General features: G+C 48.9%; 1 protein-coding gene across 2 annotated transcripts in view; it reads left to right on the forward strand.

Moving 5' to 3' along the window:
• Positions 1 to 254: 254 nt before the first annotated feature.
• Positions 255 to 15,572, forward strand: part of LOC142590619 (uncharacterized) — an 85,097-nt gene continuing 69,779 nt past the window's right edge. Inside the window, exons 1-2 of one of the 2 annotated variants that reach the window (XM_075702950.1) lie at positions 255 to 725; positions 12,183 to 12,276. In XM_075702950.1, the coding sequence (XP_075559065.1) occupies positions 462 to 725; positions 12,183 to 12,276 (358 nt within the window). In that variant the 5' untranslated portion in view covers positions 255 to 461. The remainder of the gene's footprint in view (positions 726 to 12,182; positions 12,277 to 15,572) is intronic. The other variant, XM_075702949.1, reaches the window with a different exon arrangement.

Consider the following 15,572-nt stretch of genomic DNA (forward strand, 5'->3'; position numbering starts at 1 on the left):
GGACGGTGCATCGACTTCGCTTCGTTGTTGTTGCAGCGAAACACGTGCGCCGCCTCCTTGAAAGCCCTCTAAACCTCCGCGCGAGTGCCCCGTGTTTGCCGTCACGCGGGAACGCACGACAACGGCGGCGGCAACGACGACGTCCTTGCGCCTCGAGCGTAATTACTGTCCGAATAACGGCGCCACCCCTGACAACACTCGCGTGGCGCAGAAAACAGAGATGCGCCATTTCATCGTTGCTTTCTTTTTCCGAGACTGCTTAAGTTGACTCATTCCCAAGATTGTTAGTTTATGGTCACATTTAGGTTAACGACTTCATTACTTACATTTCTCTTTTTCCTCCTACCGCCCGATTCTTGACCAAGACCGTGTAGCCGCACGCGCACTCGTCTGTGATCATCATCAGCAACAGCCGCACTCGCTCCAGGGGGGCGCAGAACGAACGCGCGTTCCCTGCAGCCATGAACATTTTCGGTGGCGGCGATGCAGCACAGCCCGTCGAAGTCGTCAAGGAGAGCTCGGGTCGAGGAAGAGGCAGAGTCAAGCTCAACGCCCATGCGCCCATCCTGGGATCGCCCTGCACGGCACCGCAGCAGCAAAAACCAGCAGCGACGACCCCGGTGTCACGGGGCTGCGGACCACCCTCGAACGTGCTTCCACAACTCGACGCTGGGTGCCATTGGCTGCAGCACAGCGAAGCACAACGAGACTCCCAGATGCAAAAGGTCAGAGCGAGGCCCGAATCCTCTAGTTATCTTTCCACTCACAGCGTGCCAGCATGGCATATATGCAGTGCGCGACTTGATACAAACGCACATTCGCTTATAACGTAGAAGTTGTGTTTTCGCAGTTGCTGCTCTTTTACAGCTAAGCTGTTAGCCTCTAGTTGGGCTTTTTGTTCCGCGCCCCAAGTTTCACTCAGACAAGAAGAAACGGCAGGTGGAAGACTTTTGAGTTTCAGCGTAACAGAATTATGTTTTCTCGTATATTGAATTACAATCCGATGCCGTCATGTCTGCAGGTTGCGTGTAAGTGGTGCTTTACAAATTTTGTGCCACATTTTACTTTGACAAATTGACAGTTCAATGACGCACTTGCGCTATACTAGAAGACCGGCTAGAATGCGGCGCAGTTCGGCTCACGTGCGCACGCGATGTATCTGTCTTGGATGCTCGGGCGCTCCAGCGCTCGTTGAATCTTGCACAGCGTGTGCAACGACCGTAATCGACATCACAGCAAACACTGTTCAGAAAGTCACGGAGGCGATTCATTTTGTGAACGCGGGTTAAGCGCAAGCGTATGGACGCCGCAAACATGCACCGCGGCGTCGAAGATACTAACGGCGACGGTGCGAACGCGGTCGCGGACGCTACAATAATGGAGGAAGGAAAAATATAAGAGGGAGCATTGCGTCACGCAGCCGGCCATGGCAAGCGAACCGCATTGGTGGCCCGACACGTGACCACCTGCATCTAGATCACGGAGCAAGAATCGAGATTTGCTGAGACGTTTGGTTCCCAGTAGCTATGCCAGTAGTTTTTATTAGGCGAGAGTTTGTTCGGCTGCCCTGCCGTAGCTATGCCTGCAGAGCGGGAACACGAAAACCAACCGCGCGCTTTGACGTACGATCACATGTTGGGCCGACAGGTTTGGCTTCAATCGCTGTGGGATATGCTCCCTCTTATCTTTTTAAAGTGCAGCGCCGGCGATTTTTGACCATGTCAAGGTAATAGAATATTTAGGTTCCCGAGAAACCCCCGGTCACGCGTCTGATAGAATTGTTTCGCAAATTAGAAAATAATTTTAAATGAGCAAAAAAGAGCGAATACGTAAGCGAAACATAAGTAAGCAGCCGAGCGAACCTCTTCGTGCGACGTCAAGGGTGTATACACCGGGGAAGGCGCGCAAGGCATGCCGGTCTCGCCCGCTGGCAGCAAAGAGCAGGCGCTCTGCTGATTTGTGACAGCCAGCTCTTCGGATGTGTCAAATATTGACAGGCATTATTCTCACGAATTCGATAGCCACGAATTGCCGTTCGCATTCAACCCGCCTTCGTGAGAGTCAGCGCCCATGTGCTACACATCATGCTGCAACATGAAGACCAAGGGTAGACCAAACCACTGATGTTATACGTGCCGCTTGCTACTTTAGGTGTATGCCTCATCTCAGGGAAACGCTTCGCATGCTCACTGTGAGATGTCGAGCAAGCCTTTCCGCGTTTGCGTCTCGCAAAAACGCCGCCGACTGTCCAAAGCAGCGAGCGGTGCATTTGTTTGCGTCGATCGGCGGCTGCAGCGACCGCTCGTCGTTCGCTCGAGGTACAACGCTGTAGCCGCGCATCGTTGACACCAAATAACCCTAGAACGTCTTAGAACAGGAAGATTTTGTGCGTGTAAGCACTGTTGCATCTCTCTGAATCGCGCTGATATGAGCGACCACACACCTTCGAAAACAGCGAGCGGGAGACTAGTACGGGAGCGTTATGCTGCCTACTTATCATTCATCGTGTTTTCTTCACGCACACAATATGTTCCGTAATGTGGACATAGATGAAGACTTTGCGCGTGTGATAGTTCATTTAGAGAACGCGTAGTTTTCTCGCAAAAACGCCGATTGGCAGCTGAACGAGGCGGTTGTTTACGCTGCTGTGTCGAAGGGGCCTACGCTCGCTGCCCATTTGGGACGCGAGGCAAGCAGTGCACCTCGGAAGCTAAGTAATGAGCCGGCATGACAATAACCGAAAATACATTCATCTTCGTAGTCGCATTTAATTTAAGGAAGTGCCGGTGAGTGCGGCGGGCAGCTTTCCGTCAAAAACGGCAACGCAACAATGTCGATACTGCTGCATGTCGTCGCTTCTTGCTTTCTGTGTCTGCACTGTACGAAATGAGGAATGGTTTATGTCAAATCCGTATGGGCAAAACTGAACCACAGAAGTAGTTTTCTTCACTGATGGCTTGATTAGCTTCAGGTCAGTCGATCAGGTCCGCCAGCTGCAGACGCATGTACACGACTGTGATATATAAGCTATAATATTGTCAACGGCGCAACGCCTGGTGGGCCGCTGGGAAAGCGCATATTGCAACACGTGCAAAGAAGAGTCGCCACGAACATGCACAGTGAACAGTGCAGCGTCGAAGCACAAACGCAAAGGGTGCGAACGCGGTCACGGACGCAACATGTCGTCTGCACCTTCGCTGTACATCCACTTTCACAGGGTGGAATGGAGGCGGATTTTTTTATGAGAGTGAGGCTCTTATACTCCATCTCACAACTTGATAATGTCGAAGCTTGGGCGAGTTGATTCAAATCGACATGTCTGCACAGCGCAAAAAACGAGGACACATGATAGCACACAATAGAGGCACTGTGTTGTGCCCTATTTTCTGACTTCGTCTTTTCCACTATGTAGACATGGCCATCTCACAAGCTGTTTGCAGCACTGTGCAAGCCACACGAATTCTTAGCCAGTAGGAAGGCCGAGTGCCCCTCGAGATTTGCTCATCCGCGCTGCGTCGTCTGCCCGGAGTTTGCTTGCATGCCATCCTGTTACATTCTCAATCGTTGATGGATGGAAGCAAGAAATGCCTTGACGCCATAACTACAAGCTGCGTTTGCATGCTTGCGACCGGAAGACTTCGCCTGAGCTGCACGCTTTCCTTGCAGCCTCCTTAAAAAAATATACGGGCGAATGCCCTTGCAAATGCTCGCTTGCGTCACAGCGTCTGCTCGGCGTCTACTTCGTGTTTGCTCGCTACCGTCATCATGTGCCATGCTAGAGCGAGGTAGCAAGGTAATGATTCAGTGAATATGTAGGCTTTTATACCGCTCCGCATCGTCAACGAATCACCAATTCTAATGTCGTGGCGCCATCTGCTAACTAGAAAACAAACCAATTTTACAGCTCGGTGCCGTGTCTGTATTCCTAGCAGTATGAAAACAAACAGCCGATCTCAATAATTACAGCAAAGCATATATTTTGTCGTCAGCTTGAAATGAGACTTAGCGATCACTGATTTTGCCGTTTGTTTCTTGCTGACAGAGCGGAGAGCCAGTAACAAGCGCGAACTCGGATCAAAGTGGGTGGTCGGTCGGCGCTCTATGGGCGCTGTCATGTTGCCACGGTTAGGGTGGCCAATACGGTTACCGGCGGTAACTGCTACAGCTATTCTCGGTATATGACGTGCATGCGCAAAGGGCCTAATATGTCACGTATCGCTGTTCCATATAATGTAGCAAGGAAGAAGAAAACTCCCAAGTGTAGTCAATAATCAGCCAGTTTCACACGGAACTTTATACCACTGCACAAGGATATTGCCTGTGTGCGCCTCGTATCTTCGGCAGTGCTGCAACCAGCTTGTGAGATTGAGCGCCCTTACTGCGTTGAGCGTTGAGGTGCCTCGCAAACGAGCGAACGCCGAGTGCCGCGGTGGTTGAAAGGCGCCGTTAGCGAAAAGAGCGCGAGGAGGAAAGCGGCGGAGGAGGCTACATTGAAAGCGGAGGAGGAGAGTATGGGCATAGGGTGATGAGGAAAGCAGAGAGCGGCACAAGACTGCGAGATAGCACGATTGTATTTGTATTCTGATTGTATGAGCGACGCGAATTGTGTGATACTTTCTGGAAGCCATGCGGACTCCAGCAATTACACTGAAACCTTCGACGAGCCATGTATGAAAGCTGTCGCGCTTGAGCCGTAGATGAGATTTTCGACGATCGCCCACTCTGCTCGGCGCTATTGTTGTTCTTGAGTGTTAATTGTTTTGCTTCATGGCCACAAGTTCGCCCAAAAAAGAGTTAAATTTGCAACTCACATTTCCGACTCTGTGTCGTTCTTCGTTGTCACTACCAAGTGACAACAGAGTCTTAATGCAAAATAGTGTCCGTAAGTTCTTTCTGAACAATGAGCGATGCAACCAGTGGGAATGCTGCGTCTGCCGCAGCTGCTAAACGAGCTGCTAGAGCAGAGGTTCAGCGCCGCCTCCAAGAGGACTCTATTGTTCAGAATAAAATCGTTTGCCACAATATTTCGCGAATTCGAAACCCTTAAGCAGCAGCGCTCAAAATTCGCCTTAGGGATTATTGTATTTGTCGATGAACCTATAGAGCCCAGCTCTTAGTGCCCGTTCCTGCGATGAACGTGGGCGTCAGCGTAACCGAGCGAACCAGCACAGCTACGGGTGAAAGAGCGAACGCGGAGCGCAACGGGGGATGAAAGACTGCAATTGTGAAGAGAGCGCGAGGAGGAAAGCGGTGGAGGAGAGTATGGCGAAAGCGTGAGAATAAAAGCGTAGTGATCCGCAGGACGTGCTCTGCGGCGATGACCGCTACGAGATGGCGCCTGAATAGCGCGCCGTCGTTTGTTCAGCAATGGTATGCGGCGAGTGCGTCCACCGATACCATATACGGAAAGGAAGCGCTGCATGAGCGGAGGTCTATCTGCGGTAGCTGCTGTGAATCGCGCCCACGCGTCGCCCACGCGCTGCCTCTCGCGATCTCCCGGTAGCGAGGCAGTCGCACCCCTCTTCGCTCCGTTGACAGAATGTCCACGCCAGTCAACATATCACGAAATGAAAACTCGCATGGAGCTGCGCTCAAATTTCTCATTAAGGAGTATTGTAATATTTGGAGAACTTCCTTTGCCGCGCTTTAGACTTATTTAAGTCGCTTCTATTCACAGACATGCTCACAAACATGCTTCTATTCGGTTAGTCGTATTGTTTAAAGAACGTCCGTCACGCCACGCCAACGTGCTAGTGTGGAATTCCTTTCTAATTACGTACTCATTCTTTGTAGTTACTCTCGTGCCACTACTGCAACTGCAATGAAACCGCACCTCGACCGCTGTGACCTTTTTTTTTTATTTTTTTTATTTGGGGTTTTACGTGCCAAAACCAGTTTCTGATTATGAGGCACGCCGTAGTGGAGGACTCCGGAAATTTTGACCACCTGGGGTTCTTTAACGTGCACCTAAATCTAAGCACACGGGTGTGTTCGCATTTCGCCTCCATCGAAATGCGGCCGCCGTGGCCGGGATTCGATCCCGCGACCTCGTGCTCAGCAGCCCAACACCATAGCCACTGAGCAACCACGGCGGGTTCTCTGACCTTTAAGTAAGAAGGAATTGTAGGGGCACTAAGTTAACTCTACGTGGATGAATGCGAAAGCATTGCGACCAGCGGGTGATTCCTATGTTGCTTCAGTCGTCTTAATTTAGGTGCGTCTTTATTAAAACCGAAGGTCATGGGTTCGACTCTCATCAAAGGTCTCTGGTTCGAGTGCATTAATTCCCTATATATTAAGTAACTGCGCCTTAATTAACTTCACCTTAATTAACACCAAAGGTCATGGGTTTGAGTGCATTGATTCCCTATATCTTACGTAACTGCGCCTTAATTACCTTAACCTTAATTGACACCAAAGGTTAATTGTGGGTACCACTCCCACCATAGGCTGTGGGTTCGAGTGCATTAAATCTAGCTTAATTAGCAGTGCCTTGATTGACTTCACCTTCATTCACACCGAAGGTCGTGGGTTCGACTAGGTCGAGGGTTCGTAGACTTTTTGGACCATCGTTCGGTCATGCCAACGCCGGATTTTCCGCTTCATGTGCCATATAATGATTCAAGGTGTACTATACCAATAGTCACATTAAGAGCGCACAGAATACTGGTGGTCATTACGTTTGTGCCCTGTTAGATACGGGACCTTTTCCTGAGCCTCCTTCGAGTTCACCAAACCACATTGAATCGCGCCACAGCTAATTAAGGAGCGCAGAAGCACGTATGCCACATTCCCGAGACGCGGCACGTGCAAGCAAGTTGGCGGCCCCCACCTCGTACGCCGCATCTGGAGCTATTCACTGCTTGACTTTTCCCGAAAGTAAAGCGAGAGCCTCGCACTGTTCCAGGTAACGTGGGTCCAAGAGGCAAGACGGGTGTAATGCACCGTGAAGCCCTGGCAGCAATCCCCGCCCCCGTCCGCCTTTGTCACGGTAGTTGAAGATCGGGAAGGCAAGACCGCAGGGAGAAGTAAGCACTCAGACAATTCGGGACCAAGGAGCGACCCTCTCCGCCGGGTTTGACACAATCGCACGGGCGCCTACCATTGGCCGAAAATGGTGTCACCTGAGCGGGCTCGCCGATTGGCCGAACGTGACGTGACTTCGAGACACCGAAGCGCTTAAAAGACACAGACCGGGAGCAGCAAGAGAGCATTCCTAGAGCATTCCTTCATTCATCTCTTTCGAGCTTCTTGCCATGGGCCGCAGCGTCCGAGTTGTTGCCGGCCCGTAATGACTTTATGACTGTTAATTTCTTTGTACTCCCACTGTACATAATGTAAATAAACCTCCAGTTTTTCATCTCAAGGTCATCCTCAACTCTTGCAGCCCATACTGACGACAACTTCAAAGTCAACGTCCCAATTTGGCGCACAAACGTGCACGCTAACTCGTTCATGCCAAAGACAGCGTCCACGTGGAAACGCCTCCCCGCCTCCTTTGCCAGCAACATTATCACTGAAAACCGCGATCATTACGTTTTGTACCGACTCCTAGTCCTCTGTCTAGCGCCCCACATGACATTGAAGGCGTTGAAATAAATAAATAAATAAATAAATAAATAAATAAATATAAATGGCAAACGCCCACTGTTACCCAATAACTTCTACAATGGCTGTTGCCCGAATGTGTATTAACGGCATAATTTAGAAACAAAAGATGCACAACAAAGCATGTGTTCTCAAAGGTAATGTTGCATTTCCTGGACTACATGTTTATCACTTTTTTATGCGCGTGTGCGTTTTTCTTCGAGCAACGCCTGAAACGCAGTTGGATTGTTGCCATCGACACATCAAGTGCATCACGGTGAAGCCTTACTTCGTCACCTGCCTGCTTAGTTCTGTGAGGAAGCGTCCCTTACTCAGCTGCTCCGCATTCATCTCCTTTGTGTCCAAAGTTGTGATAAAATGGCGGCGTTATGATTCAGACTGGTATGGATTTCACTTTCGAAGACTAGGACACAGTAAGGTGCAGTCGAAAGCGCAGCCCATACCAATTTGCAACTCCAACTCGACCAAGAAACAGCACTTTTACGATGCGGAACCTCATCGCTCGCTTTTTTTATTGCCATAACAATTAAATGTACACTCAAGGCGCATTTCTACTGTCGGCGTCGCAGTGAAGTTCCGTATATAGTACGCGGGTGACAAAATCGTCACCGCGTGCCGTACGCTATATGTTGTTGGATACGGAACCTTTTCCTGAGCCTCCTTCGAGTTCACCAGACCACATCGAATCGCGTCACAGCTAATTAAGGAGCGCAGAAGCACATCTGCCACGTTGCCGAGGCTCCGCACGTCCAAACAAGTTGGCGTCCCGCACCTCGTGTGCCGCAGGTGGAGCTTTTCACTGCTTGACTCTTCCCGAAAGTGTAGCGGGAGCCTTGCACGGTTCCAGGTAACGTGGGTCCCAAGGCAAGACGGCTGTAATGCACCGTGAAGCCCTGGCAGCAATCCCCCCATCCGCCTTTGTGAAGGCAGTTGCAAGCCAGGAAGGCAATACCGCATAGAGAAGTAAGCCCTCGGACAATTGGGGCCCAATGAGCGACCCTCTGCGCCGGGTGTGACACAATCGCATAGGCGCCTACTATTGACCGAAAATGACGCCACCTGAGCGCGCTCGCCGATTGGCCGAACGTGACGTGACTTCGAGACACCGAAAAGGTTAAAAGCCAGAGACCGGGAGCAGCAAGAGAGCATTCCTTTATTCATCTCTTTCGAGCTTCTTGCCACGGGCCGCAGCGTCCGAGTTGCTGCCGGCCTGTTATGACTTTATGACTGTTAATTTCTTTGTACTCTCACTGTAAATAATGTAAATAAACCTCCAGTTTTCGTCTCAAAGTCCTCCTCAACCTCGGCCAACTCCCGCACCCAACGGTAAGGTCCAATATCTGGGGGACAGCAATTGGGATTGTCCTCCAGATCCAACAATGTGCGTAGTGTTACTGTATATGCGCGAGTGAAAGCGATGCGAGCCGGCGATCGGTGTCGCGCACGCAACGGCGGAAAGCGAAAAGGAAGCGCGCCGCTTTCCGTCGGGCGCCGGGAGAGGGCGGGGAGGCTGGGCGCGTTCTCCTCCGGGCGGCTGTAACTTGAAAGGCAAAGGTCACAGAACCGCGCTACGCTACGTTTTCAAGGCGTTGATGCGAGCGGCTGCACGTAGGTCAATTCGCTCGCTGATGCTGCCGCGTTGCCTCGCTGCAGCGTTTTGACAGCGAGTTTCTGCGGTGATCGAGTGAGACATGTTCATGTTGGTTTGTGCGCGGGTGACATCATGCTTGTTAATTATACTCGCGGACAGCATTCTGTGCCTACGAATGGAAAGCTACGGAGGTAAAGCGCATAAAAGTGAGGGCGTTTCTGAAAAGAGTCACGTGTTTTATTCCACGCTAGTTTAGCCTGGGGAAGAGAAAACGTAAACACCTTATCAGTTAAATAACGCAGAAGACACCACTGAGTATAAAAGCTGAATTATTCTGTGGCTTTTCCTCTCCGCGTCTGGGGAAACGGGAAAACGGCGTACGTGGAAGCTGCGTCGGTACAGCTTCTGTTTTCAGCAACCAAAAGTACTGTCAAACGCTGCAGAACTACTTGGCGCGGTAACTTGGTGTGGAGCAGCCACACGCCCGTAGCTTTCCCTTCACAGAGAAAGTTGTCCGCGAGTACAGTATGCCACGAGACGTTCATTTGAGGGGTCGCCAGTGGTTTGCGCTCAGGCGCGAGTAAGAGTGGGCGCGAGAGAGAAAATCTGTGGGCTTTTGCTCCTTTAATATAAGACTCTGCCTAGGCACTACGGAGGAGGTTTCTTAGCGCGTGTTGTGTGCGTTTGTCCCCTAGACACGCCTGCATTGCGGAGTGCGGTCGAGTTTCTTTACGCTCTGCCGCTGGCTGCCCGCGCGGTGAGGCAGTGGGCACGGGCGCCCCATATTGCGATCACTGTGTCTCAAGAGGCAAGATTCTGACTGGCGTTGTACAAGTCGCGGCTCACTTTTTTCGTCGCGACGATAGATTGGATTTTTCACAAGTACTGCTCCAGGAGGGCACATATGCAACCAGCAAACGTATAGTAAAGCAGGCGGCGCAGGATCTCCAGGGCACCCAAGGTGTAGCGGGGGGATCAAAGCTGGAAGCCGTGGATTGGGGCCGCGGAGGCCGAAGCGTGCCAAGGGGTTTTCGGATAAAAAATTGGCTACCCACAGACCAGTCCGGGTTCTAGCTTTGGGGCCCCCGTTGTCGCTTTGGTGTCCTCGAGCCGCCGCCAGTAATGCTGAATAATGAAACGTTATTACAATTAGTAAAAAATGCTTTTTAATAAATATATTTATGTCCAGCCACCAACTTGTAACGCTAAGTTCAGCATTACCGCGGCCCGCGACTTCTGCAACACCCTGCAGTCAGAACTTTGCCTATGAAGGTACGTCGGTACGTCGGACCGACTTACTCGCGCCTGCGGCGCTGGTGCCGGGTCAGTCATCGTCACCGGCGGCCTTTCAGCCACTTGGGCTTCAACCGCGGTTGCTAAGGCGCTCTGCTTTCCAGATTATCAATATATGCGGGCCGGGCTCTACTACGGTTGCTAGTGCTACCACAGAAACATCTGTAATGTTATCTACACGGTACATGACCTGGAGAGGCAAAGCAGAAGAGTGGGTCTAAAAATTTATCTGCAGAAAACTAAAGTAATGTTTAACAGCCTCGGAAGAGAACAGCAATTTACAATAGGTAGCGAGGCACTGGAAGTGGTAAGGGAATACATCTACTTAGGGCAGGTAGTGACGGCGGATCCGGATCATGAGACGGAAATAATCAGAAGAATAAGAATGTGCTGGGGGTGCGTTTGGCAGGCATTCTCAGATCATGAACAGCAGGTTGCCATTATCCCTCAAGAGGAAAGTGTATGATAGCTGTGTCTTACCAGTACTCACCTACAGGGCAGAAACGTGGAGGCTTACGAAAAGGGTTCTACTTAAATTGACTACGCAACGACCTATGGAAAGAAGAATGATAGGTGTAACGTTAAGGGATAAGAAAAGAGCAGATTGGGTGAGGGAACAAACGCGAGTTAATGACATCTTAGTTGAAATCAAGAAAAAGAAATGGGCATGGGCAGGACATGTAATGCGGAGGGAAGATAACCTATGGTCATTAAGGGTTACGGGCTGGATTCCAAGGGAAGGGAAGCGTAGCAGGGGGTGGCAGAAAGTTAGGAGGGCGGATGAGATTAAGAAGTTTGCAGGGACGACATGGCCACAATTAGTACATGACGGGGGTTGTTGGAGAAGTATGGGAGAGGCCTTTGCCCTGCAGTGGGCGTAACCAGGCTGATGATGATGATGATGACATCGCCGTAACGAACGAGAAAGCTACGATACCCCACGACTGACTGAGCCCGCTGCTTCACCGCGCCGGCAGCCAGCGTCCGAGGGAAGCCGGCACACCTAGGGACAAGCGCCTACAACACGCGCTAAGAAACTTCCTCTATAGTACCTAGGCAGAGCCATATGTTCAAGGAGCAAAATCCCCCAGATTTTCTCTCTCGCGCCCGCTCTTGCTCGCGCCTGCGCACAAACGACTGGCGATCCCTCAAATGAACGTCTCGTCAGTATGCCCAACGCCTCGTATGCCTATGTTAGCAAGTGTACACGGCCGATAAAACTACTGTCGTTACTTCGTAAAGCGGTCCACCAATTTGCTATCGCAATCGATGGTTCGCGTCTCGGGCGAAAGTGCGACTTTCTTAAATTACTTTTTTTGCATATAGTTGAACAGAGTATTTGTTTATTATCGTAAGCCACAAATGTATGCTAGCAGTAGCAAAATGTTGCCTCAAATATGAAACGACAAGCAAGTTTTGCTGGTCGAACTGTAACTATGATTTCGAATCTTACGCCGGAATTGCACCAAACAAAGGGAATGCGGAAAGGAAAAGGAAAAGAATGAAAACAAGGAAAGACAAAAAGGAAATTTACAGAGGGCAAAAAAAGATATATATATGTTAATTTCACAGCAAGCTGAAAAAAAAGCGATTCATTTATTGATGTCGACTTGACGCGCTGTTATATATATGTACTATTGTTTTGCATTCGTACTGCCGCTACATTTTCTTGCGGCAACCCTTTTCGCAGCTCGAGGGAGAATATCTCGAGAGCGTCAATACCAGTGCGTCCGCCCGCCGAGTGGGCATTTCTAAGCCAGACCTGCAGATATACAGGCCACCAGGTGAGCTCAGTCAGCCACGGCTTTTAGCTTGATTTATGCACTGAACGGGGCTGGCCATCGTTGGTTGATTGTGTTGATTGAGGGTGGTCATTCTAAAGCTTTTTTTTTTTAATTCTTAAAGATCAGCTGTGGCAGACAGCATATTTCATCTCCTTGAGCTGGATTATTCGAAGAGGTGCTCATTTCTAGCACGAGAAATGAAAAGACATATCGAACTAATTAACAAAAATTCACTAATGAACTTCTTATTTTATTACTTCGTGACTAATATTGCAATCCACGATCTGTAGATGGTGAGCTTTCAAGACCTATCGCCTTGAAATTAATTTGGAGGATGACACCAGTTTACAGATATTTCCCAAAGTGTGGAACGAAATACATGAGCGTTCCAGTTACTTTTGTGATTCAGTGCATAAAAGAGCGTTGTGTTAAAAGCAGTAAATGGAAAAACAGTGAATTCTTACGGCTAGTTTGATGACGCATATGTCCCAACTGGCGTCATTCTGGAAATTCATTCCAAGTGGATAAGCCTTGTGAACTCACCGGCTACAATTCGTAGATTGCAATCTGACCCGTAAAGTATATAATTCAAAAGAGAATTAGTCGATTTTGTTAATTAGTGGAATGTGTGTTTCGATTTCTTGTGCAGGTAATGACCGCCTTCCTGAATAATCCAGCTCAAGGACTAGAATTGCTTTATCTGCAACAGGCTTTTTTTTGCAATATTCCATAAGATTTGAGAATGACCGTCCTGTATGTGTGTCTGTGCGCGTGTTCGTGATCACGCTTGTTGTGGACAAGCGGGCTGGAGGCTGCATGACCCGAGAAATGCTGAGTTGATGGATTCACCGGGTTTAACGTACCCAAGCAACACTGGGACATTGTAGAGAGATGCCGTGTATGGTGGCTACGAATTAATTTTGACCACCTGGAGATGTTTAACGTGCGCCTAAATCGAAGTATACGAAGTCTTTTCATTTTGTTTCTTTTAACTTTATCGCGCGTTGCTGCCACAAACATTTAGCCGGCTTGGCCGGGAATCGCTTTCACGGCCTCGTACTTTGCGCCAAAAACCATATCTTCACTTCATTTTATTTCCTTAAAGACCCCACAAGGGGGTGTTACATAAGGAGTGGGTTGTACAGAGATGTTACTAATACCACAGGTTTTTAACAAGACAGGTATCTGCATACACTTTGAATAAAACGAGATGGACAGGTGATTGAAACAATGTCGTGGGGAAGGCCATTCCATTCTGAAGCTGAGCGGCAGAAAAAAATGATGCAGAAAAAGTTGGGGTGCCAGAACGGGGCCGGGCGACTTGAAGTAATAATAATAATATTTGGGGTTTTACGTGCCAAAACCACTTTCTGATTATGAGGCACGCCGTAGTGGAGGACTCCGGAAATTTTGACCACCTGGGGTTCTTTAACGTGCACCTAAATCTAAGCACACGGGTGTTTTCGCATTTCGCCCCCATCGAAATGCGGCCGCCGTGGCCGGGATACGATCCCGCGACCTCGTGCTCAGCAGCCCAACACCATAGCCACTGAGCAACCACGGCGGGTGCGACTTGAAGTGCATGGCCCGCGCGGGGGGAGCGATGCGAGGGGGATGGCTGAAAGAACTGTGATAAAACGTGTGGTGAACTGATGGTGTGGCGATCCTGCGGCGAGACGAAAGAGTGGGCAGACCAGATTCATTTGTAAGGAATAACATGCTGATATCGTATGAATAAGAAGAATGAATGAAGCGAGCAGCACGATTTTGCACTGCTGCGATAGCGTTAATCAAATAAACTTGGTGAGGGCTCCAGATTGGTGATGCGTACTCAAGTTTGCGCCGAATTAGCGATTGGTAAGCCAAAAGTCTTACGTGGTAGGGTGATTGACGCAGATGACATTTTAGAAGTCCTAATGATCGGTTAGCCGATGAAATGATATTCGTGACATGAGTGCGCCAGGAAAGATCAAGGGTTAGTGTTACACCAAGGTATTTATAGGATTCACTTGTTTCAACTGGCATGTTAGCGATTGCATAGGGAAATTGGAGCGGGGTTTCGCGGTGGTGGAAGGAAACTAATTTACATTTGTTAGGATTAAGGGTCATTAGCCAGTGGTTACACCAGTCAAACACTTTATTAAGATCATTCTGTAGCGCTATTTGGTCAGATATGTTAGTTATTTTGCGGTAGATAACACAGTCGTTAGCGAACATGCGGATGTTACATGATAAATTGTTAGGCAAGTGGTTGATATATATTAGAAATAGAAGTGGGCCGAGGACAGATCCATGCGGCACGCCGGACGTTGCAGGGAGCGAGTCAGACTTAACATTGTTAAGGGCCGTTAGTCAGAAATTGGGCGATCCTGTTTAGAACATCGGGTGGCAGATTTAGTTGAGAGAGCTTCATCAGTAGACGCTTGTGTGGTACTTTATCAAAAGCTTTGGTGAAGCTTTTGATAAGTCAAGAAAAATAGCATCTGTTTGTAGGTTATTGTCGAGGTTAGCATGCATGTCGTGAAGAAAAGGGGCTAGTTGGGATTCACATGCGAGGCCTTTTCGAAGTTCATGTTGAGAGGGATTAAAAAAACTGAGAATCAAGGAACTGCATGATCTGAGAGTATATAATATGTTCCATGAGTTTGCAACGCACACTGGTTGGAGATATGGGGCGGTAATTTAACGGACAGTCTCTGTTGCCTGCTTTGAGAACTGGAATGACCTTTCCAGTCGTAAGGGAGAATTCCTGAGCAGAGTGACTGGAAAAACAGCAACAGTTAAAATTCGAGAGATATGTGCTTACTGTTGTTTTAAGAGCTTGGAATTTATTTCGTCCTTACCAGTAGAAGATGACAACTTCATTTTTTCAATTTAGGAAAGGATACCAGAGAAACTAATGCTTGTGGGTGGCATTTCAGGTAAACTAACAGAAAACAGTTATGTTTCAGTAGGGTTAGGTTCATTCGTAAAGACAGACGAAAAGGCTATATTAAATATATTGGCACTTTCTGAACAACTTGCTTCTTGACCAGACTGATTAGTAAGGATAACAGGAGGGGTGTCATGTGGGTTTAGAATTTGCCAGAAACGTTTGGGTGAATCATAAAGGATTTTTGGTAGCTCGGTATGAAAGAATGAGTATTTAGCGTTGCGCGCTTGTGTTAAATATGCTTTTTCTGCAATGTTGTATTTGTCCCATGCGCAAACACCGTTCCTAGTCTTGGTGACACGAAAAAGACGTTTCTTCTTGTTTTCAAGCGATTTTAATCACTTAGTAAACCAAGGTTTTTGGC

The sequence above is a fragment of the Dermacentor variabilis genome, chromosome 8 (genome assembly GCF_050947875.1).
Source record: "Dermacentor variabilis isolate Ectoservices chromosome 8, ASM5094787v1, whole genome shotgun sequence".
In the NCBI taxonomy this organism is placed as follows: Eukaryota; Metazoa; Arthropoda; class Arachnida; order Ixodida; family Ixodidae; genus Dermacentor; species Dermacentor variabilis.